Here is a 24414-nt window from a genome sequence, read left to right on the forward strand (position 1 = left end):
ATGCGAGAAAAGTAAGTATCTGGAATGAGAACATTTGTGTTTTCTTAACATTTTGATCTCTGTTTTTCCTTAAATGTTCCATATGTAGCTTTAACTTTAATATATGACAACATTACATATTTTGTATCTGTATGTGCCAACATTTACTGAGCAAACTCTAAGGTGCCAAGAATCTTTTCGTTTCATAGTTGCACCATTACTTTATAAGGAAATACACCATATGTAAAAAAAATATTCAATCACAAAAACCATTATACTGTTGTATACAAAAGTGGATGGAAAATTTTGAATAAAATAATTAAATTGTTGAATAAAATAATATCAGGTTAGTCAAAGCACCAGTTTAAAAACTGATTGTTTTTAAGAACTATGTATTGCTGATTGACAAAGGTCCAATACTATAACACTGTTTATGAAACAGGCATAGAAGAGGTCAAAATGCTGCAGCAATTCAGACCGACGCGTTTCGGCTCGTGGCCTTGAGCCGAAACAGGATGACTCTGATGAAGGCCATGAGCCGAAACGTGTCGGTCTAAATTGTTAATAAAGTTGATCTTCATACTACAAGTGTTGCTGGAGCATTTTGACCTCTATGAAACAGACATAGACACACTTTGACAATAATTCAGTCGCAGCAAAACATGGCTAAAATAAAACTGAGTATTCAATGGCCCGCTCTTTGATAGATTACATTTCAACAGAAAATTTCAATTTACAGCTTCCTTTTTAGATGTGTGTTTAATATTCAGCAAAATCTCCAAGCCTGTTACATGTGCTTCACATTACTCTGTCCATGTGTGTCTCTTCCTTCTATGAGGTTATTTAATCTCATCATCTGTCTCCATGAGCAAGAATCTTTTAATCTTTTAATTCAGGCAACAAGAAATATTTGTCTATATTTCTGTGATGCAACAACTAAATACTCATTTGTTTTGTTGTCAAGAGTTAGACAATAGAAATTAATAAAATACTCATGTTTGTTGTATCTCACAGTAAAGCATGAGGCATCGGATGGATAGACAAACATTAACTCATTGTGGCATTCAGGATACCAAGGTGAGTGTTTCAGGGATGTTTGTCGGAAGTGGAGCAGCAGAGGGAGATCAGCAGGCACGACTAAAAAAGCAACAACAACAACAAACAAAAAAACTCTGCTTTGCCTCTGTGCACTGCCTGCCAGCACCTGTGTCCGGACTTAAAGCTGATCTTTCACACTAACTGATGTTGTTTCCTCCTTTCTAGATCCCTGCTTGTGCTGTTCTTACTCTCTGATGTATGTCTCTTTGGAAAAAAAAGCGACTGCTAAATGAATTTTAGAATACTGTAATTCAGTTAAAGCACAGGGTCCTTTGTGGCAATGTGATGCAGGTCAGCTCAAGACTCAGGAGCTTTTCATCACCACATGGCTCGTACAAAATGGAAAAGGGAACTGGTGCAGAAGGAGGTGCAGACTTGGAAGAATGAACAAGCACCACAACCCCGATGGAACTGCTGATCTCCTGGATGAGGTTGAAACAAGCAAAGGAGGGGACTGTCACCTGGCATTCAGTAAATGATCGAGGATGACCAATGATGTCCTTACCAGTCCATCAAATCTGTTCACATCAGGCAATATACAAATAATATTTCTACGCCTACAACAACTACGACTACAAGCAATTTCTGCACTTCACAGCTTCAAGTTTCAAGGGGTATTGGTTCAAAGACAAGTTTAAACAAAGAAAGAAGGCACATGAAACGAAACAAAGCAGTAAACTTTGGTGGCTGCATAACAAAGACGAGTGATGGATTGAAAGTGACAGAACACGAGTCCATGGTACAGTTTGCCAGCAGGTCAATAATATGTTAAGGCTTTCTGCCAGACCTCTACAATAGCGTACAGTACACAAGCATTCAGCAAAAGTCTAATGGATGCATTTCTTTATTTAAAGTTGTGTTACAAAGTTCTATAAACCTCATGTGACTTTACACACAAATGTTTCCCAGTCTCATCCTCAGTGAAGAATAATCAGTTCTGTATCGGAATCAGCAGATATTAGCCCAGGTATCGGCTCAGGAACTTACCTCAAAAAGTTGGCTCGTCCTATCTCTAATATAGTAATTTGCTTGCTTGCAACATAAGAAGAACAGAGAGGAGATGCAACCAAAATTGCAACAGTCATTTCTAGTAAGTGCTCATCAGCCATGTATAATTTGAACTAACGCTTTATCCTTCAACACAAATAAAGTACATAGTGTACGATGTCCTGACCTATACAGTGGTGTGCTAACCACAGTAACTGAACTATGAAACAGCTGTAGTCTTTAAACCAAGCCAAACTAAATATCTGCAAAGTAGCCTTACATTTATCATACACACATAAAAAGTGGAATCAAAGTCCTCATCCTTTCTGCCTGAAAATGATCCAAGTATATACAATAAAAGTTTAATAACATTAAACTTATTAAAAGAGTTAAGAGAGTCTAATGCAGCTTGACAGCTTCAGACCAGTCGGCCTCTTGCTGCATTATCTATCCCTTCTCAAATACATTAAAGCTTAGCTGACCACCAATCATACGCTGTACATGCTGAGTTTGCTGTCTCATCTTGACTGCAGATGAAAAAGATACGGCCATAATGAAACATACACATAATAATACCTGATTGAAACACAAGGCAATTCAATTGAATGGCTGGCATGTTTTGGTATCAATGTCTGCCATCTTAAAGGCAGGTATGAAAGATTTGTTTTTCTTTTTGTCAGCTAATCAAGTATGATGAGTGCAAAATTGTTCTGAACAAACATCCACATGATTAAATTTAAGGTTTTCTCATCAACTCTTTCTTCCTGGTACTTATCACTGCATCATGCAAGACTGGAGGAAATGACACTAAGTCTCAGGCTGCACAATAAAATGATAACAAAGGAAATTACAGTTAACTTGTTGAACAGAGAGACCTCACTTTATTTGAGTATGAGATCTTTTACACATCTTGATTCATTTAAATGCCTGTTCCTGCAAACATTTTGTATTCTGTGCAGGTGGATCTATTTAATTTTCAATTACACACATTTGGATTGTTGGACAGCGAGTTATTTGTGCAACTTTTGAATCATATTTATTTACCTCTCAGATGGAAATAAACTGCTGTTTCAAATAATTCATTGAAAAGCCTAAATGAAAAAAAAGAAATGTTTACTTGCATGTAAAAGTATGTGAAAGTTGCAAATTATTAATTAATGAATCAATCAAATTTGATTTATAACAAACCAAATGATAAATCATCACATCGGAGTGCTCAGAACACTTAACAAAAGAGTAGGTCTGGACTGTATTCTTTGTTACATTAGAGACCATTGCCTCTTAACAGGAAAAAACCTTGAGCAGAACCAGAACCGTTGGCGTTTGGTGACATTGGTGGCCAGACTCATCTGCTGAGACCGGATGGGCCAAGACAGTGGCAGAGGGAGATGTAGAAAGAGAGTGAAGAATTGAGACCAACAAACACAACAAAAAAAAAGAGAATAATTTTTAGCTGGTTAGAAAACAGACTAAAACTGTTACTGATGCCTAAATATGAGCTACAAAAGCAACTAAGAACATCCGGAAAAATATTTCTACAAGTTACTTTTAATGCTCGTCACTGTTTTCACTGGGTCTGTAAAGGGGAGGGATTGTTTTATTTTTTAACTCCTGCTTTACCTGAAGTGAACCACTAGCCAATAGGATTAAGAGAACTGTGTTATGATCTGTGAAGCTGGAGTTGATTGACGGAGCTACACGCAGACCAAAGCTGGAGATTTGTCATTCCTATGTAACATGTGAGACTGAACAATCATACATTAATTCCTTTAGATATGCCAGGACTGCTCGTTGACAAATCCTGACAGTCATGCTTAAAATGTTAAATTGTAAACATGTTCTCAAGAAAAAACGTAGCTTAATCCCGAAACATTTTCAGAACTATGAACAAAAATACCACATAGTGTGTTCGTGCGAGTTGGGCTTTGAGAAATATTTTACTTTTGCCAACCTTCAGTTGTTCGTTTCCAATTTTACATGCTTATTACAAGAGTTTTAGCGACATCTTTCATCTTAACAAATTGCATACATTGTTTATGTAAAACAACTTTTGATGGGAAACCTTGATTTCTTGCATAAGTACTAAATTAGAGTTAACATGCAACCCCCCCAAAACTTGAAAGATATTTTTAGTCACTGTATCATGTTTTTCATAGTCTCTTCCCAGCAGACCCCTGGTTATTTCAGTAAATAAACAAATATAATCAGCTTTTCCAGTTTTGCCTCAACAAAAGTGGATGCTAAACAGTCCCCTGAAGCTCAAAGGCTAATCATAACAGCACTCAAAGTTAAAGACTTCCGAGAAATCAAGTCCATTTGATCTGCTCTTAAAATGTAAGAGTGCATCACTGATAATATATTACTAATATTAAGTATTTATGAACGTTTTCATCCTTCTATTTCTTAGTGAAAACAATAAAAAAATTAAAATGAGCTGAAAAGGTAAATTAAAAAATAATTCTCACAATGATACAAGAAAAGAAAGATCTAAATTATTCCTTGTGGCAAGACAGTTTGGACTCAACTGTAGATAATAACTTAAAGCAATGCAGATGGCTCACTGTGACACCCGCCAAACCATATCCAAACATCTCAGGAGCTTTGAGTCATATCATGTCTTCATCACATTTCTGCAGTGAATCAAGTGCTTGTGGCTGTATCCTCTGAAGGAGTTTACATTTTTGCACTTGCATGGAGGAGCTGAGGAGTAAAGGAAAACTCTGTCACAGTTTTCTTTCCTCCTATTTCTTGTGACAGATTCTAAATATTTACAAGCTGGGTAGGACAAACTGTTTGAAACTGTTGTATGGTTATTTAACTGTAATTTAATACTCCAGATCCTCAATATTTCTGAACCCCAAACAAGCGAGTGGGGGTCCTCTTAGTCTGCTTTTAGTTTTTACCAGCCAAATGGGTTCTGACGTGATATGCATCCCCAATCATGGCCACCAAAGACTATAGGAAAACTTCCAATTGGCTTTTTAGGGCTTCAAAAGCAATCACTGCATGCATCATGAAAACAACTTTGCTTGAGCACTTGAGTTGCTTGATTGCAGCTGTGGAAAATAGAAAATAAAGGATAACTTAGATACCATTTTTATGTTTCTGGAGGTGCTCAAAGCATGGGTTGAATTTGTATTGTAATTTTAGCTAGGGCTTTTTAATGCATGTAATTCAAATTGCTCAAATTAGATTTTTGGAAACCTGAAAGTTAACATATACCTTCATTTTTACCACTGATTTATTGATGTATTTTTCAGTGTTTGTGTTTGGCTTGTGTACTGTGGCACAATTTTTTCCCCCATTGTTTGGTCTCAGTGTTGATTTCTCTTTACACCTCATCATATCTTCTGGGTGCTGGTACTTTAGTTTAATTGTTGCTAGATGCTTATGTAAGGAAGAATTGACAGTGCTATGACTGTGCTAATTTACAACTGCTAAGCATGTTTATTGGATGCTGTGTTCATCGTCCTAGTTTAGTCCGTCTGCATATACATTTGGTAATTAGCACTGAAATACAGAAATACAATTAGGTGTTCCTATAGAAAGTAATTTTGTTTCATTTACATGGCACTATTATATGACAGTCAATAGTTCTGGAGAAAACTGATTTGGCCCCAAACTTTCTGGACAAACATATTGTTTGAGTAATGTTACATGGACCCACATTGCTAGAGTGGCTATAAGGCTATTGTGTGTACAGCAGTTTACTTGAATGAATAAAGTTGTTTTGAGGGTTTAACGTTAGGTATAAAGGGACTAAATATAATAAACATCTGAGAAATTCAAAATTCAACTTAATTTTTCCTTGTCTTTCAGTGTCCTCAGTCAAGGTCATGATTGCTGAGTACACAGTAGCATGTGTGAAAGGTCTCGTCCCATCTTATTCTTTATCCTTCAGTTCTTTATTTTTCACCCTTGAGACTCAGGCTGATTGGTGCCATTGTTTCCACTTGGTCCACAGGAAGAGCAGAGGCCAAGCAAACAAACAATCCCCTGCTACAGTGTTTCATATGTAAAACAGTACACCCCAAACCTGGGAAAAAAAGCCTACATCTGTATCTCATATTAAAATGATAAGCATGAAATCAATAATGGGGCGCTCTCAGCAGTGTAACTTAATAACAAGGCTTCAAGCTTTCATGAGATTCAAGAAACTCTATCCATATCTAAATCTGTGCTGCTCCTGGCCATTTACATTATAGACCCAATGGTCCTCATACTTGAAGGGTAGACATTCTAGATGTTCACATTCAAAAGATGGAGGTGAGCAAGTTTTCATATAGTGCAATAATCCCCAAATCAAAATGTGTCAAAACACGGTCCATGATAACAGTGGAGATGACTGCATGCACCTAATCACATGCTGGCTTTGATAACAGCATGTTCCTGATCAGGTCAGACAATAAGTATCACCTTGACTTATTTAATAGACACGTGACATTTGTCTCCAACTTAAATATCAGTGAAAGAAGTATCCAAGCTTTGCTGACTAAATGTTGCATTGCAATATGAAGAGAAGCCAGGATGACAGAAAATACAATTGCATATTTGATATCATGGTTGTGTAGCTCTAAATAATATCATAGCTTTTGCTATTAATTGTGAAGCCAAACTCCCAAGTGGACCCTCAAAACGTCCCGGTAATAATTAATTGTTAATGGCCTGAACTTACGATAGTCAAAAATAGTCAATTGAGATCGCCCGAGGATGAAGCCAATGCTGACAGTATGATACTGCTGAGTTACTGTTTCCCACAATTGGGTCAGGTAATTATTTGTAATTTTTCTCAATACTCAAGTTTACAGAAATGTAAGGGACACAATTATGGTTTTGGATTTAAAATGGTTTATGATACTTACAGCTTTATGTATAGCACCAATTTCTTGGATTATCAATGAACCCAAAGAACCATGGCAACTTGTTGACAGTGTTTTCTACAAAGATGTGTGAATGTCCTAAAAACAGTTTCTCGGGCAAAACGGCATGCGTTAAAAATAGCTTCAAGAATCTTAAATTGCCTACAGAAAAAAATTGCCATATTATCTTAATTAAATACATGAAAATAGCCTTAGATAGACACAGATAATCTGAGTTATATAATCTCATTACTTGTGATAGATCCCAAGGCTTACTTATTGGAACATCAACCTGCCAGGAGTGTTGTGGCTCTAGTCTCTGTCATTTGCCTCTGGGCAATTGTAGAGTTACCAATGAACCTAACGAGCATGTATTTGGACTGTGGGAGGAAGCTGGAGTACCTGAGGAGAACCCACACATGCAAACTCCACACAGAGAGGACCTGTATGACAGATTTTTGAACCAGGAACCTCCTTGCTGTGAGGCAACAGAGCTAACCAACGCACTACCGTGCAGCCCTGGGATTACACCATTCACATAAAATGTCCAACTTCTGACTGACACCATGTTTACACACAAGCATGCTACATCAATTCACTGTATTGAACTAACATCATGAATACTTCCAGCTCTGTGCTCTGCCAAGATTTTATCACACTCCTCCTAATAGCCAGTTTTACAGTAATAGAACTTAGAAAGGATATTAAAAACAATTCTGCTTTTGCTCTTTGGAGCTTCCATCTGTCCTCAAAATGGCCTTATTCATAATAATCAATTATTTTTACCACTACTGACCCTGTGCTGCCCTCTCACATCCACCTTTGACAAGTACTGTAAAGGTTGAGTGCTACTGTCATCTGAGCTGCTTGCACAGGTCTCAAGGCAATGTCCCCTCTCCCATTATTGTCTGAACAGTAAAAATTCCTTTGACAAATTGTTCACTTCAACTTCAGCCAAATTGAAATCGCAGCACCATTACCATACATGATAAATGTGTGAGGTTATGAATCCAGAAAAAAAACACTTTTCGAGCTTTATGTTTAATGGGAAATGACTCAGGCAGGAGACTCAGTTATAAAAGTGAGCAGACAAAGCTGAAGAATGCATTTTTCAGTACAACACAACTGATTTCTTGTCATTCATAACGGACAACTACTTGTATGGTTAGATTTTTTCTTGGTGGTAGTTGTCTGAAATATTTCAGGAAGGGGCTTCTGATGTGTTGAAATATCTGTTCTTTTACAATGTATGGGGGGGGGGGGGTTTGGGACCACCCGAGAAGGGGGTCGTAAGACACTGAGAGGGGGGTTACAGGATTCCTTCCAAAAACATACAAAAAATAAATGACTCGTATAATATTAAGTGTTTGGCCTGTTGTGTTCTCTTGTGTTCTTCTAATACCAGTGTTTGGATAGGCCCATTAACTCTGTGCAACATTAAATGTTGCACAGAGACAATAAACAAGACCCATGTAAAAAGATCCCCATGTAAAAAGACAATGGGGATCCCCAATCACTAGCACCATAATTTTGAGGATCGCAGGCTGAAAAGTTTGGGAAAACCTTGTCTAAAACATGCTTGAGCTTTGTAATTAAATCCCTACCTCTGAAAGTCATCTTGACTTTTTACATTCCTTTAAACTATAATAAAGTTGTTTTACATTGCTGACTTGCCTGATTGAATCAAAGTAAACAAGCAGACAGACAACAGATGAAAACTTACAGCACCACCAGCAGCTTTGTATTAAGAGTACTGACCTTGCCAAGCACAATGAAAGGAAACATACAGTATTCAGGCATGTTTCTGGAAGCAGTGTACCTGGGGAGCACAAAAACAAGGTGATAAGACAAATGTTGACAGATGTTCGTGACCATGAAAATATTGCTGTGTTCTGTAATTTTGACCACCTATACAGTATAAAATTCAGCCTTGACATAGGACTGTAACAGTATACTGTATACAAAATCATGGTAACTGAGCCCATATTCAACATTTCCCAGAAAATGTATGATAAGAGGGTATAGGGAAATAAAGTGAAAATTGCCATTAAGCCTTAATTAGGGTAAATAACTTTGAGTACAATGAATTTAAAAAGAAATCTCAATCATGTCCTTCTTTATAAAATGTGGGAAAATCTGCCACATTCTTCAAAAAGTGTGTGTCTGTGTGTATGTGTGTTGGGGGGGTTATAAACAGGAACATGAAACAAGGGACTGTTTACAACAGCCTATACAAACGTGTAATCATGTTTGACAGCAGAGAACCACTAGCATGCAAAAAAAAAGTTCCCATTAAAATCTGTTGTTTTGTTCCTTGTTTTATTGGTCTCTAGTCAAGTCATGCAGCAAGTATGAACAGCAAAAAAAAAAGAAAAAGGATCCAATTTGTTATGTTCGATGTTTGGCTTTAAGGTAGATGAAGTGAAACAGTGAGCATACATGAGATGATTGATGTTAAAGTTTTAACTGTCTGAATGAATTAAGCCTATTACATGGTTGATCTGTGGTCAATGTTTAGTTAAGCTCAGTTGAAACTAAACTCTCTACAGAAACTTAATGATGTGGAAGATGAGCTCTGAAGACCTGCCAGTGGGGTTAAGCGACTGAAACAGTAGATAAAGCAATCCATGCATTTTAACAACATATAAATAAATAACTGTCTTTAGAAATGTTGGATGAATAGGTTCAGACTTTTCTGAGTACAGCACCTTAGATGTGTACTTATTTATTAAATACAACTCCAGAGCATTATGTCACAGGTCAACACTGACAAATATTGGAGGAGTTTTGTTCAGGCGATTAACTGTCAAAACAACCTTGATCGGAATTACTTTCTGCTCATGTGTATGAATCACATTTCCCCTGTCAGTTTGAACTCGTTACAAAAGCTCTGATCAAATAGAAACATGGACTTAATCACACTGAGATGACTTCTGGGTATTTGCACAGGGAAGTGAACCAATAGGATTGTAAGAAGTAAATCAAACTGGACATATGACAGTTTAACATGGCTGGTTCATTTTTTTATTTTTTTTACAGAAACACAAGATACAAGAGCATGAAATATACACTGATGGTGAATCTTTTGAAAAATGGACAATGTTAAAGGAACTTATTTACAGAAAAATAGTTCCTTGTGCTTAGGGTTTACTTTAATACAAAGATATGTTGTCTAAATCCCAACATACATCCCTCTACTATTTGTTACAAGTTTAATAATAATGTTTCACCCTAATGTTTGGAGTTGGCCACTTATTCTTGATTCATTGCCATGCGAAACTGTTTGCCAGTTCAGTCTTCATTACACTACTAGCTGTTTGTTGACTGTGGATAAGCATCTTATCAATACGTTGCATGTTACATGAACACAATGGGTTGTATTGTATCAGACAGTTTTACTGCTTGATTTAACACAGGCCTTAAGATGATATGTGAGCAACAATTGAAATCTGCATGTAATTGCCTTTGTCAAACTGAAGCAACAACAAACACACACCTACCTCCCCTGACTACCAAACAGACCTGAGTAAACAAAAAACAGACTTGTTAGAAATGGAAGAACTCAGTGTAAGCAGCATTTGAAAACTGCATTAAATCTTGTATAAAGGTATTCTGCTATATAATCTTCCTTCTTCTATCATGCAGAGAAGTACCGGACAGTATTCTTTGCCTTCTCAGGACCTCTTTATGCTCTCTGTCCCAAACGCCCGGACATAAATTGGGAAAAGGGCTTTTGGGTACTCTGCACCCTCAGCCTGGAATGACTTAAAGCTCAAGGAGCTGGTGTGCTTAAATGTTTTTAAATCTAAAATGAAAGACATGGAAACAGATTCTATAGGATGTCGATGTTTAAGCTCGGCGGTTTGAACAACTGATTCCCAGATATGACTCATAGATGGTTCTATTTTAATCCAAAATGTAGTGCTTTGTAAATTGTACTTTGTCTCTCTTTGTATTTCCGTCTGTAACGTTGTGTTTTTGCTGCTGCCTGTCTTGGCCAGGTCTCCCTTGAAAAAGAGGTTTTTAATCTCAATGGGACCAACCTGGTTAAATAAAGGTTAAATAAATGAATAAAAGGAAAACATATATATCTTGTACTTTTAGAGACGATTTAAATCGTGAATTTACTTATCATTTTTAAGGATATTTATGATTATTTGAGCTGAGATGACTATACTGCAATAGATTTTTTATTTTAAATAGTGGCGCTGTTTAAATGAGACCTGTGCAAAGTTAAACATTTTTGTCTAAAATAACAATGTTGCATGAATAATTAATTTGTTCTCCATTAACTTAAAAGTATTTAAATGCAGCAGCAACAAAGGTTGGAGACCTATCCTATTTATATCTATAGGGTCATATGAGGTTTTTTAACCATTTTTGAAACAGTCTCAATTTAAAATTGACCCCTCTACACATCTGACAGTTCAGCAAACAAAATCTATTTTATCATTTAGTTCTTAAAGTTGCGGTGATGCTTTCAACTTGAATATTACTTGTACAACTTTACATATTGTTTACACGTAGGCTACACAAAATGTACAAAATATACAGCAGTAGGCTACTGGAAACCAACTTCTACTGCTCATTAACCACAACACACGTAGCATTTATAATAGTCTGCAAATTGTTCTGATATCTTAACATAGGCTGTTAAAAAATAACTTACACAATACAGCAGAAGACCGCTTTATCTGATGCAGTGTAAGTTACTTTTTGCTAGTTAGCTGAAGGGGAGCTACACTATTTCCATGACGATGCAGCAGTTAGCATTGCTAGGCTTATACTACTAGCTAGCGTAACCATTGTCATGTTGTTAACTTAATTAGTACGCAAAATACAAACATGTAGTCTTGTATATAGTTTCCAGAGCACATTTAGGGATGTGTTGTGATGTAGCCCCACCACGCCATTAAACAGTAAACTAAGTCTTAAATTGAGATGGACACATACCTTAGAATTGGGGCAATTAAAGGTCCCATATTATGCTTTTTCTGGTTTTATATGCCCTTTAGTGTGTTTTCCAAGTGTCCTGTGCATGTTTAGGCACATCTATGTGCAAAAATTAAAAGTCCGCGGAAACGCGGCTTCTCCTCCGTCCTCCTGTTAGCTGTAGCATTAGCTGCATGTAACGATCGGTTCTAGCCCCCCTCGATAAAAATGTGTCAGTCCGACGTCATTGTCAGTGTGAGATCACTGATCTAAGCCCATTGGCTCGTTGTGGCAAGCCCTGCAGCTCATGTTGAAATTTCCGAGACGCATGCTGAGCAACTGACCAATAACGACAGAGCGGATCGGCAGACCAATCAGAGCAGACTTGGCCCACGTGGGGTCTAACAGTGTGGGCTCAGCAGAGTGTAGCTGACGGACTCAGAGCGTAGAGGGAGCAAGGAGGAGCAGTACATGAAAACAGACACGTTTTTTGGACTTTAGCTATTGTGAACGTACAGAAGTAGGAACATAGATTAAATATAAGAACCCCAAAAAGGGCATAATATGGGCTCTTTAAATGAATCACGCACTGACACAGACTTTCCTCTGGTGATGGAGGCCTAATGACTGCAGGCAGGAAAGGGTGTAAGACAGGTCAACAGTTAGGCCTACATTCCCCCTGCTCGAGTATTCTGGTCACTACAATGTAGGAAACTACTGCTGCTGCCCTCAGAAATATATTTTGAGCATGAAACAAAAGAAAACACAAATATAATGCCAGTAAATATGAGCATAGGCTAATTATAAGAATTAGATATGATATGACATGAAATTATCAGCTTAACATTTTAGAATAATACAAAGCAATCAAATAGGATAGGTTACTGTTTGATTTGACCCATGATTTGCAATCCACATAAAAAACTATTTACCAAAAGTGGACTGTTTTTTCTGACCTTGTGTCCTTTTGGGAGGAGTGTATATGCTACAGTCTGGTTATTAAGGAATCTAAATGACAGTTAAAGCTGATCAGTTTTGCACTAGCTAGGCAAAAAGAGCCTATAGGACCTGTCACTCAATCACAGACATCTTTGCGGGAATTCAAGTGTGGAGAATGTCTCTGATTTGTTGAGTAGCCTACCCAATACCTAATACCAGAATCAAACATTCTTCATCACTGTAGCCAGCAGTCTTTTTACATGGCCAACAGCAATTATGATCATACACTCAGCCATGCACAAAAAAATCCCAAATGAGTCAATAAAGCAGTGAACAAACTAACAAGCCAGGTATAGTGAGCGCGCTCACTCCTGCTATGCAGTGCTATCATGCAAATACAATCGGACAATAAAATGTACCAAAAAAAATAATAACTGCACAGCAAACCATATATTTTTTATACACATCAAAACATTGCACAAACACCACAAACAAAGGTTGAAGTGAGTCCTAGCAGTTGAGGCAAAAGCACACAGTAAATAGCTAGCCTTTGAAAGGTCTATTGCATTCATTAAACTAGCTTCCAAAAAATATCAAAAGCTACCAAAAAGAAGTAGCCAAAAAAATAAAAAAAACAATGAATAAAATGGAGTAATGACAGATTGGGTTATAGGGTAATTTCTCAAAAGGGCTTGACGTAACATAGGCCATTAAGCAGTTCAACAATACACAAGTCCAGGATCTTTATTTTCTCATGCGTATATTACAACACTTACATCCTAATACCCTGGGATCTATGTGATGTCTTGTTTGGAAATACTGAGAGGATTGACATACAATCCCGAACCTTGTGTTAGCTGCGACTCTGGTGGCCTTTCTAATCATATCATGGTATTAATGAAAAGGCCTTTGAACTAGGAAGTCACAGTGAGAAAGGCGAGAAAGCTGGATGTTAGCCCATTGGGTGGTCCTTCCCCTCTTGGCAGCCATTCAGGCCTACAGAAAGGTCAGAATCTGATTATATCTCCCACTATTATCTCAATAAACACACCTGAATGAATGAAACCTGCCTCTGAGTGCTGGTGATGGAAAACAATAAACAGTCAACAAGAATGGCATTGCTTGGGTTATGGAAAACAATAAAAGTTAGAGAGGAACATTCAGGTTTTTCTACATTTCCAAATACACTGTGTCTTTTGAGGGGTTCTATATCTAAACATTTGCCTTAGCTAAAGAAAGTCAAATCTATTTATTTTTTCCAGTTTAGAATTTCTCTCAGCACCGGCCTCAACATCAGCAAGTCATCCAGTTAAAATGATCAAATATGTGCAGTGGGGGAGAGGATTGAGGGCCACATGTGTTTGTGCACAAGCCTAGAAAAAACACAGACAAGCAACATTGAGGTGATAATGAAAGGAGAAATAAACAAAAAGCTCTTTATCAGTGGCGTTGGAACACATTTAGTAAGTCACAGCCTATGAGCTGTGACTCGACACAGACGTAACAAACTATCAGCGACCTACTTGACTTTTTCTACCACTGCTACAAAACAGATAATCATGTGATTAAGAAAAAAAAAAGATTTCCGAGCTTCAAGTGTGTTGTTTGGTGCTCTTAATTTCTCACTGTGCAAAACAGGGTGATATGCATAGTCAGCACTTGGATGAGACTTAGTTAGTGTTTGTCTCTAAATGTTCAGGATGAGACTGCCTCCATCTCCAGGGCATAATAAGTGGTAACTGTGCTGGTAACTTTCTTACGTTGATATCGAATAACAATTCAAAAAGTGAAAGTTCTTTTATTAACAGAAGTTGGAGTACATAGATGACTTTTAAACATTCTCTAATTAACAAGAGTAAATACCTCATTTTGTAAGACAGCTTCTCTCAGAGTGTTAAAAAAATATTTATACTACAGGATTATCATGACTGCATTAAGGTATGGCAACATTTAAATGTTTAAGTCATTTTATTTTAACTTCTCAGTCTCAATCTAATTCAAGAAGTGACATTTCCATACTACCTGTTCTTAACATTTTAAACACCATTAAACTTTACTGAAAGCATTTATGGAAACAAAGTAGCTTAAAATGAGAATCCTCAAGCAAAACACAATTTTATCAAAACTGATACTGGTTATTTTTCACTAACTATTAACAGGTTTTTCAGTGGGAGGATGTTACCAACTCTTGCAGAATAACCATCAACACAATATTCAGAATTTTGTGGAAGATGGGACATTAAAGATTTGCCTGCTGTAAAACAACTCTCCAGGATAACCTGGTAGCATTTTACGACACTATAGGGTGCGTTATAGTGGTATTATTCCATGCTCATCTTTTAACTTGATAAGGATAAAATACATGCTGAACAGTAGGGGGCAGTACAAAACCACTTGAGTCAGTCACTTATATATTGATGAGAAGTGCTGTGATGTCAGACATTCTGCAAACTGCAGGCATGCATCTCCAAGAAGAATTGGCTCCCTCATTTTCAGTCATCTCAATTCAGCAGATTGATATCAATCATGAGACAATAAAAGAAGATGTGCCTGTGAGGTTTCATTCTTTTATTGTTTTGTTAATGTTTGTGCAAGGATAAGAGTAAGAAAAATCTACAGACTAGACATGATAATATATCCTGTTCCTATCATACAATGTTATTTGTACAAGTATCCTGTAAGAGCATGTATATATTTACTCCAATGTACCTATTACACTTTAAAGATATATTGATCATCCTTATAAGACAGACAAATACCACCAATCGTAAACAAGTTCATCTAAACACCAACACAGCCTGGACTGACTGTGTGCAATCTAGACATTATGTAATCTTCAATGATACTGATGTGCTATATCATGTTTCTAGTACAACTTCATCCAAATGAAAACACAGGACCTACAAATGCAGCACAGTTCCCTGTAGTATTTAGAATTGCATTAGTCACTTGAATTGTAGGAGAACATTTTACTTTTTTGAGGTAACACAGCTTATGTTTTCTTATAGAGAGCTGACTATGTAAGAACATTTTAATGATTTTATCTTCTTGTGTTAGTTATAGGGATGATGTGTCTATAATGTACACTCAATTCTCAATGTGTCTGTAAAACTTCATCCCTCTACAGCCAAGGAAAACCCTGTTTGGACTGAGATTCAGTTTCAGTGTTTCATTTTCAGTTGTGCCAGAACTGACATGCAGTTAACACTTTGAATGTGCCAAATGTCAGAGTCCCAGTGGGTTAGCAGCAGTCCTGGTCCACTTCTGAGAAAATGTAACGAAGAGAGGCTCAGTTGAAGGATGCAATTGCTTTGTGCTGCTCCATTGCTACCAGTTAACCAGGCTAGTGGCCAGTCATGCTACCACTGATGGTAATCCTGGCCACCTACTGGCATGACTGCATTTGTGCTTTAGGTTCTGACATACCTAAGCTGAAACCACAGCGCTGACCTCTGGCCAGTTTTACAGGGATATTTGCATTGGACCTCTTTATTCTTCTTGTAGAAAAAATGTATTGGAGATTTTTTTTTTTTAATTAGTATATTTCCATGTAGATCAAGATATTTTGTGTAGAAGTTTCGTATAATTATAGCATTTTTTTAAAATATTCCATTTGGTATGTTGGAAGAAAAATAAGGTAATCCCGCTGAAAGTTGGTAATGTCTAGGTGTTGCTTTTATCCCTTAATCCTCAGTAATCATGGGATGGTGTTGTAGGTGGAATGAGCTGTATGTGAGTAGGTGGAATGAGGTGAAAACTGAAGCAGAAAGCTGTCTGCTACAACTGCACCAGTCACTGATGCCAAAATCAGTTTCTTTTTTTAAATGGAGGTCCAAAAACAGATGCAATTTCTTTATAGACGGCATCTAGTGGACATTAAAAAAACTGCAGCTTAATGTGTTCTTACAATTTAGCCATGGACTGTGTCTGAAATCACTCCCTGTTCGCATACTCACATCTCCTTAGATAAAAGACACTAATTGTTGTTTAATAGCAAACAATACATGTATCTCCCACAACCCACTGTTCTTTTTATTGATCACAAACAGGTGTAGCATCACATGACGGTTATTTATGATTTATTATAATCTAAAAATGTAATGTAACATTCCAATGTGGGATCATTTACAGAGAAAACTTGCATGCATTGCACACAAAATGTTTAGTTAAATTCTGTTGTTGTTATTTTTTTTAAAGGATACATTGATGTAAAGTGTCCCACTCAGAATTCAGACACTTAATTCAAATGGCAGAGAGCTAATATAGTATCCTATACTGTATAGTAGATATAGTGGGTGATTTTGTACACAGTCATGGTATTTAAATCTTAAACTTGCTGTAATGTGCTTTCCATGTGGACTCTCCAAAGAATTTACGTGGTATAGCTGAGGAGTTATACTTTTATATTTTACATTAACCACCAGCAACTAGACTGGATGTCTATGGGACCAGTTGTAAAATATAATTTCTTCTTATTGACCATTAAACCAGATACAAAGCCTTAGTTCTCTTCATTTTTGTAAACAACATCATGAGAATTTCCATTGTAGGATTTCCGTCAGAATTATTTTCCAGTGCATCCCTTATTTCCAGCATGTCTCATTGTATACAATTATTTTTTTCATACATTTAAATCCCATTCATGTATAATATTGCAAAAGAGCACATCGACATGTCCACCAACAAGCTTTCAGACTCCAGCCATAGCTGTCGTACACTGTACAAGATTACTGGTAAATATTCAGCATACAGACCGGGTGCCAAATCACTCGTTAACAGCAATGTTCTTCCACCACTTGACTTGTGTCTGACTGGAGCTACATGTTACCTTGTTTGTCTGAGGAGGAGGAGGAGGTGGATGGAGAAGGGGAGGGAGGTTTGGGAAAGATCCTGTCAGTCGGTGTGATGCCTGGGCTGCCTAGACCAGAGGAACTAGAGCTGCTGGAGCGGGGTGGTACCTGACCCTGTCCAATCACAGGAGCAGGCCGGACGGGTCTGACAGGTGGGGGTCTTAGAGGTGCGTTTGGTCTGCGTGCTGACAGAGCAGGTTTAAAAGTGGTCATGGTCTCAGAGGAGGAGCTACTGCTGCTGCGTCTCTGGACTGCATCTGGGTCTCTGATCACCATGGTATGCAGAGGGCTGCCAGGCGGGTCCTGGCCTCCACTGGGGTGTTTGAGGGGCTCCAGTGTGTCCAAAACAACATCAGGGGCATGCTTAGCTACATTCTGTCGCTCCAGCTCACGCAATTCATGAAGAGCTGTGTTCATTGTTTTCTCGATGTCCTGTAAATATAATCAGAAGGAAAAATTTATATTTATATTGTTAAATTCAATTCAAACAATTTGGTCAATGAAAAGCAAGGACATGGTTCCTCTTAGGATGTTGGAGCTTAAAGTTTATTCAGAATCAACACTCACCTCAGCTAGAGCCTCAGCCTCCAGAGTTTTGTGATCTCCTAAACTTGCATGCCGAGTGGTGCTGGGTGAAGATCGCTGAGAGTGGCTTTCGATGAAGGCCTTTCTGTCCGGGTGGTTGATGCAGCCGGCACTGCCAAATGTGGTGAGACGCCGTTTCTCTGGGCTGTCTGTTGGACCCCTGCTAACTGATATTTTGTGTGGGCTGCAGGGCCGAGGCATAACTCTGGGGGGCAGGTCTGCAGCTCTGCTGGGGCTGTGACTGTCAGTGTTGTTCCTGTGGCAAGGGCCTACAGCTCCATCTGATCGCACCCTCACCCTAAGAGAAATCACAGTTTTATGTAAGTACTTGACTCCAGAAACTAGCTTGGAAATTTAAAATGCAAAGATGAAATGTATTTATTGAGATTATTACTAAACAAATTTAGGAGAGTAAATGAAACCCCACCTTCCCAATGCTACTCTAAACCGGTGCTCAGGTGTGTTTTCGCCAGGAGACTGGTGCTCGTTTCTAGATCCAGCTCTTTCGTCGTGGTGTGGTCCACTGCTGGCTGTGCTATCACTCCTCTGGGTGCTATCTGAGAATGCATCATCCCTGATACAGACAAACAGAAGAGGCTGGTTTCCATTATCAGCTTCTGTCCTCGGGAAATGTTCATATTGGCTTTTAATTTGAAAGATCGACCTTTTGTAAAAGTTTAATCTGACAGCACACACAAGGATACTTGACACTTATACTCTCCTACAAAAACAATTATGTCATAAGCATTATTTTTCAGACAAAATAAATAAATGATCTGTCCCTGGAATACAAAGTTGTCAGTTCATACATTACTTGTCTCCTTCATTTTGCTTTCATTGTGTTACCTGCCCTATGATGCAGGGGGGGTTTACATACAGATGAGCTGGAGTAGACATTTAACGCTGCTTTTCAGAAATAACCTTCGTGCTAACCTATGGTCAAAATGTGTTTTACTCACATGTCTTGAACCACAATGTACTGATGTGGAATCAGCCCATCAACACCATTATGTCGACCCTCCCACCAGTCCTCAGAGGCTCGCAGGTACAGCAAGAGAGAGGCTCCTTTCTTAAAGGAAAGCTCTCGAGGACTCCGGCCGACATAGTCGAACTTGGCTATGGCCTCGATCTGCTCCAACTCTGTGACACACAAAATACTTCATACAATCGGGGAGAAAAATGTAACTAAGCCTCCGATTATTTCAGTTCTTACAGGTGCAGCAGCAGTCTGTTTCTGGTGACTCACCTTCATCGCTAGTGTTGGGTCCCGTACCGTTGTCTACCTCATCAAGAGCTCCTGGCTCACTGTGGGGGCTTTCACTGCACAGAAAAGAACACACAGACAGTCAGGCACACTACACAGACATTCCTTCTTTAAACAACTTTTACGAGTTCTGCTGAATAATAAATGTTTCACGTCATTTTGAGTAGGTAAAATATATTTATGTTAGTCTATATTTTACTTTATATTGTTAGTGTTTCTTGTCTTATATCTTTGTTTATCTCTTTAGGTGAGGTTTGGAGACAAGCCCACAGTGGGTTTCTAACTCACCTGCACATGAGATTTATCTTTTTCAACTATTTTCTCTGGCTGACTTTCTTCTTTTTTTTTTTCAACAATGTGCCAATAAACTAAACCGAAACTAAATAAATGGTCATTTAAATGAATAAATATTTGTTTTGTATTTTCAGTTGTTAGTAGAAAAAAAATCTAAACCTAATCTCATTGTAAGCAAAAACAGAAAATGGAAACTTAACCTGCAAAAAGAAATGTGAGATTCTGAAAGGGATTTTGATAAAAAATAATGAAGTTATAAACGTCAAACACAATATCATAAAATCATGAACGTATTTATTTTGCTTGACTTATTAGTGGAAAAGGTATAATTTGGTATAATCTGTCTGCTGCTTAGATGTCACTCTAACTATAATAAAGTTCTACATTACCATTAAATCATTCTGGCTCTGTGCTCAATGTAAGAGAAACTGAATAGTCTCTAAGTCTTTAAATAAGAGTGAAGTTACTAACCAGTACTCCTCCCCACCAGCCATGCACTTTTCATACACAGGTCCCTCTAACTCTCGCAGGGCCGGGAAGATGAGCTCATGGTGGATGATAACAGTCTTGATGACCTCATTAACATGCGCCTGACAGGACACAGGGTCCTGTTCATCTGGTATCGGCATCAGTGTGGGACCAAAGCATATAGCCAGGTTGTAAGGGTCCATCATGTTCTCATCACTATACTGAGAGAGACTAGAGAGACAGAGGAAATTAGTGACGCTATTTAAGTATCAATCATGTGAAAGTTGGCAGGAGAGGACGTACTGATTTAAAAATGCAAACAGGTATCTCATAACGATGATCACAGGCCGCTGAAGAGTCACAACGATCTGCTGGAGGTGATGAGCTCTTTCTGCACCAGAGTCAAGCTCTGAAATAAGATTGAAAAAAAAGAACAGGAAATGAAAAAAAATAGTAGTTAAACTTGGATTTCGAGCGCTTTTCCAGGAATGTGACTCACTGGTTGTGGATATGAGGTCGAGGAAACGCTCTTTAGGGAACAGCGCGTTTTCCAGACCCCTGAAGTAGAGCTTAAGAACACCAGCCACAGAGTTGATGTCATGATCGCTCTGATCATCCACCAGTGGATCCTCTCCTGCAGACATATCAGACATTTAATCCATTTATTAATCTCTCACTACTTGCTGTGCTCATGTAAGATCTGACTATTTCACATGTAGTTTAAGGTTGGACTTAATATAAACATTAAAAGTGCTTCATTTATTATTCATTCAAGATGCTAATGTTATGTATTATGCAGTTAAACCGGTTTACATGTCCATTACAGGGTAACATGTTTCACACAGGCTCTTTTTCTGGCTTTTAAGGAGGACAAAATGCAATTTAAAATCAATCAAGCGAAAAAGCCCTATAGCTGTGGGACTGACCTCTTTCAAATGCATTCTTAATGTCGTTGACTTCGACCTGGGAGCCTGGAACTCGAAATATACCTTGCTGCTGAAGACCTGCGGATAGAAAAGGTAGTGTTAAAAAGGGAACAGTACGAATGTCCTTTAAATTATATATTTGTAAATCAGCAGAATAACAATAGTAACTACTTTCATAGGATTTACACCCAGCACTACAGTTAGAAAGTAAAATCAGAAAAAACTAACAGAAAATCTAAATAACTAATTTCCATTGTGGTCAAATTGTCATGTGGGTTTGTACTGTAAATATGTGACAAACAATGTCAAAATAAATGGTGTGAATTGGATTTGAATTACTCCACGCTAACGGTAGTAAAGAATTAATGGAGGAAGGTAATATACTATCAAGGCTTTCCATTACTAGAGGATGTTTTTGGAATAATTGGTCAAAGAACTTGGCTGACATTTCCTGTGATTTGTGTTTATCATTTCTGAATAAAATGATATTCCCACCTGACTTCCCTATAATAATTTTATTAATTAATAAGCACTTTATTGAATGAGTTTATTTTAACATGAAAGTATTCTGCAAAACAATTTGACAGACTTTATCAACTAGTTTTGCAAAGTAAAATAATTGCTTCGGTTTGGGCTCTTTTTGAGCAGATATAATATAATAACTTTGGAGGATCTGGAACTAAACCAGGAGCTAAAATATATTTTTTGCACTTTCCTGACTATTGTTTTTACCATATCTAAGTACCATTAAGATTTATATTTTGCAAAAAGATAAAAATAAAACACCAGGTAGACATGCTATACATTAGCTTACACCGACACAAAGTCATCATAATGCATTATCCCTCTTTCCTAATATTGAAACAAGTGGTGATACACTAATTCTGTACAATTGTAACAGCTGGGCCAGTTGTATCAGCAGCCTTTTGTGTGTTTGTAATAATGGACAAGGACGTCCAGCACTGCAAATTCTACCCCAGTACTTCCTGAAGCTTCAGAAAGAGTTAACTCAAAGGTGTCGACCTTGGCACCAGGAACTACGGCATAAAACATGATCAATACATTTTTTAATACAGTCTTTTAATACAATTCACAGACTCAGAAATCTGCAGATTAACACTCAGTGACATCATATTATGATCCCGTGACACAACTTTGGGAGTCAATTATCTTCATAACATCAATGTAAGCTTGTGGAGCCTGAGTATCATAAAGAAAAGGTTCAAGTGCTCAGAGTAATTTTACAGAGAGAGATATGAACACTTCAGAAAACCTACCGTACAGATTGATGTAGCGAACGCAGCTCTCAACAACCACTGGTATGGGCTGCCCTGAGTCCTACCAGAGGGATTAAAATAATTGTCATGAGAGAAAAAAAAAAACACAACCAGAAAAGAAAAAACAAATAGTCATTCCAAAGGGGCATTAACACCAGAAGCTTAAAGACGAAGCATTAACTTAACAGAGTGATGAAAAAATGAATCTTTTAAGGATTTAAAAAAATTAATGCATATCTAAAAAAATAAGCAGTGTTGCCATTTGCATCATCTGATATTATATTTACACAGGAATGCCAACAGGACAGATGCACAGAAATGATGTTAAGCACACTGAACGCAATGATCCCACCCTACTATTAGACAGAGTACCTGACTCCTGGCTCGGACATTCCTTCTTCCCCTGGGCAGAGAGCGGTAAGGCACGGAGACAGAAGAAGAGAGGCAACAACAACCACAACAGGTTAGTGAGAGAGACAGATCATACAGGGGGAGAAAAAGAGGAGGCCTGGACTGAGAAAAGAGCCAAAGCATCAGTGCCTTATGGGGTGCGAGACATGAGAACACAGCTCTGCGGGGAACTGCGTGGGAGTGAGGGAGGGCGCCATCTGAGAAAATGGGGATGGGGGGGGGGCTGCAAAAAGTGTTGTGTTTTTTTTTCCAGCACGCAAGGACTGTCTAAGGAAAATGTCTGGTTTATATGACTGCAACCAAACAAATTATATCATAATTGATTAATCTTGCCATAGTTCTCTATTTACTGATTTAATCACGACTTCTGTTAAATGTGAGAATACAGTAAGAATTGCCAACAATTTTCCAAGGCCAAAGATGCAGTTAATACTGATCAAAAAAAGTAAGAAACTGAAGTTATAGTTCAGTTTAAAAGGTTGAAACTTTTCCTATATGCAGACTTAAAGATGTAAGCTAAACTGAATCCTGATGTGCTCATGCACACTCCTGCATTAAAGTGGACGGGACCATGTGTTTATTTGCCTAGCTAACATTGCTGGTGCATCGCCAACTGACACACACACACACAAATCCAAATTAATTCAGTGTCTGGAGACAAGGACTCAGGATAAAAAAAAGGGCTAAAAGCACACCCTGCACCATTGCATTGCTCACTAAATCAAAACATCCCCACCCAGAACATGTTAGATTGTCTTTTCACCTGACCCTGTCTTTCCCAAATTTGCAAGACTTTAAAGACGAGGCAGTGAGCAAGAGGAAAGTCAGTGCGTGAGTGAGCCAACATTTGGGTATAAGAGTGGGCAAAGGCAAAAGGACCCCCAAAGGACCGCTAGCGAGACAGCTGAGCTCATGGAGAGACAAAGAGCACAGATGGGCTAATACCTGAATGAAGGCCTCCATATTGCCGTTAAACAGCTTACGGTTAAAAATGGAGCGAGGTCTAGACTTCCGCATTCTCTGGGGTTTAGGGGGAAGAGTGGGGGGCCTGGGGAGATGGTGGGGGGTTAAATAGTTGGTACATGGTATAGGTCAACAACAATATCCCTGGTATAAACACATATCAAAATAGAGATTGTTTTAAAATGTAGGTGTTGCCATTTCTTTCACACAGTAATCTGCACCTCATAACATAATAAAAAGTTAAAGGAATAGTTTGAAATGTTGGGAAAAAATTACTAATTTTTAAAAAGATTATGTCCTTTTCAAGACTGGAAGGTAAACATTAAGATAAAACTCACAGTCAAATAGCTAAGCTAAGCCTACCTGAGCTTATTTTAGTGCAAATACTGGGATTGGAGAACAGCTGGCCTCCTGGCTCATTTAAAAAATTGTTTGTTTGATCATGTGTTATAGCAAACAGCTGAAAATAAAATATATTGGGGTTTTGCTTGCTACTACAGCTAGCTGTCTTGCTTATATTTCAGTGATGGGCTAACCCAAGCTAACACTGAGCGGAAGATACATATTTGGCATAAAAACATA

General features: G+C 38.0%; 1 protein-coding gene across 2 annotated transcripts in view; it reads right to left on the bottom strand.

Annotated features, from left to right (window-relative positions):
- Positions 1–15347: 15347 nt before the first annotated feature.
- Positions 15348–24414, bottom strand: part of LOC109980568 (SLIT-ROBO Rho GTPase-activating protein 3) — a 33379-nt gene continuing 24312 nt past the window's right edge. Inside the window, exons 12-22 of one of the 2 annotated variants that reach the window (XM_020628959.3) lie at positions 23815–23917; positions 22459–22519; positions 21182–21259; positions 20755–20889; positions 20559–20664; positions 20259–20486; positions 19476–19549; positions 19189–19369; positions 18657–18803; positions 18212–18527; positions 15348–18076 (exon numbers count right to left, since the gene is read on the bottom strand). In XM_020628959.3, the coding sequence (XP_020484615.1) occupies positions 17612–18076; positions 18212–18527; positions 18657–18803; positions 19189–19369; positions 19476–19549; positions 20259–20486; positions 20559–20664; positions 20755–20889; positions 21182–21259; positions 22459–22519; positions 23815–23917 (1894 nt within the window). In that variant the 3' untranslated portion in view covers positions 15348–17611. Of the gene's footprint in view, positions 18077–18211; positions 18528–18656; positions 18804–19188; positions 19370–19475; positions 19550–20258; positions 20487–20558; positions 20665–20754; positions 20890–21181; positions 21260–22458; positions 22520–22830; positions 22862–23814; positions 23918–24414 lie in introns of both variants that reach the window. The other variant, XM_020628960.3, reaches the window with a different exon arrangement.

This window comes from Labrus bergylta, chromosome 5 (assembly GCF_963930695.1).
Source record: "Labrus bergylta chromosome 5, fLabBer1.1, whole genome shotgun sequence".
In the NCBI taxonomy this organism is placed as follows: Eukaryota; Metazoa; Chordata; class Actinopteri; order Labriformes; family Labridae; genus Labrus; species Labrus bergylta.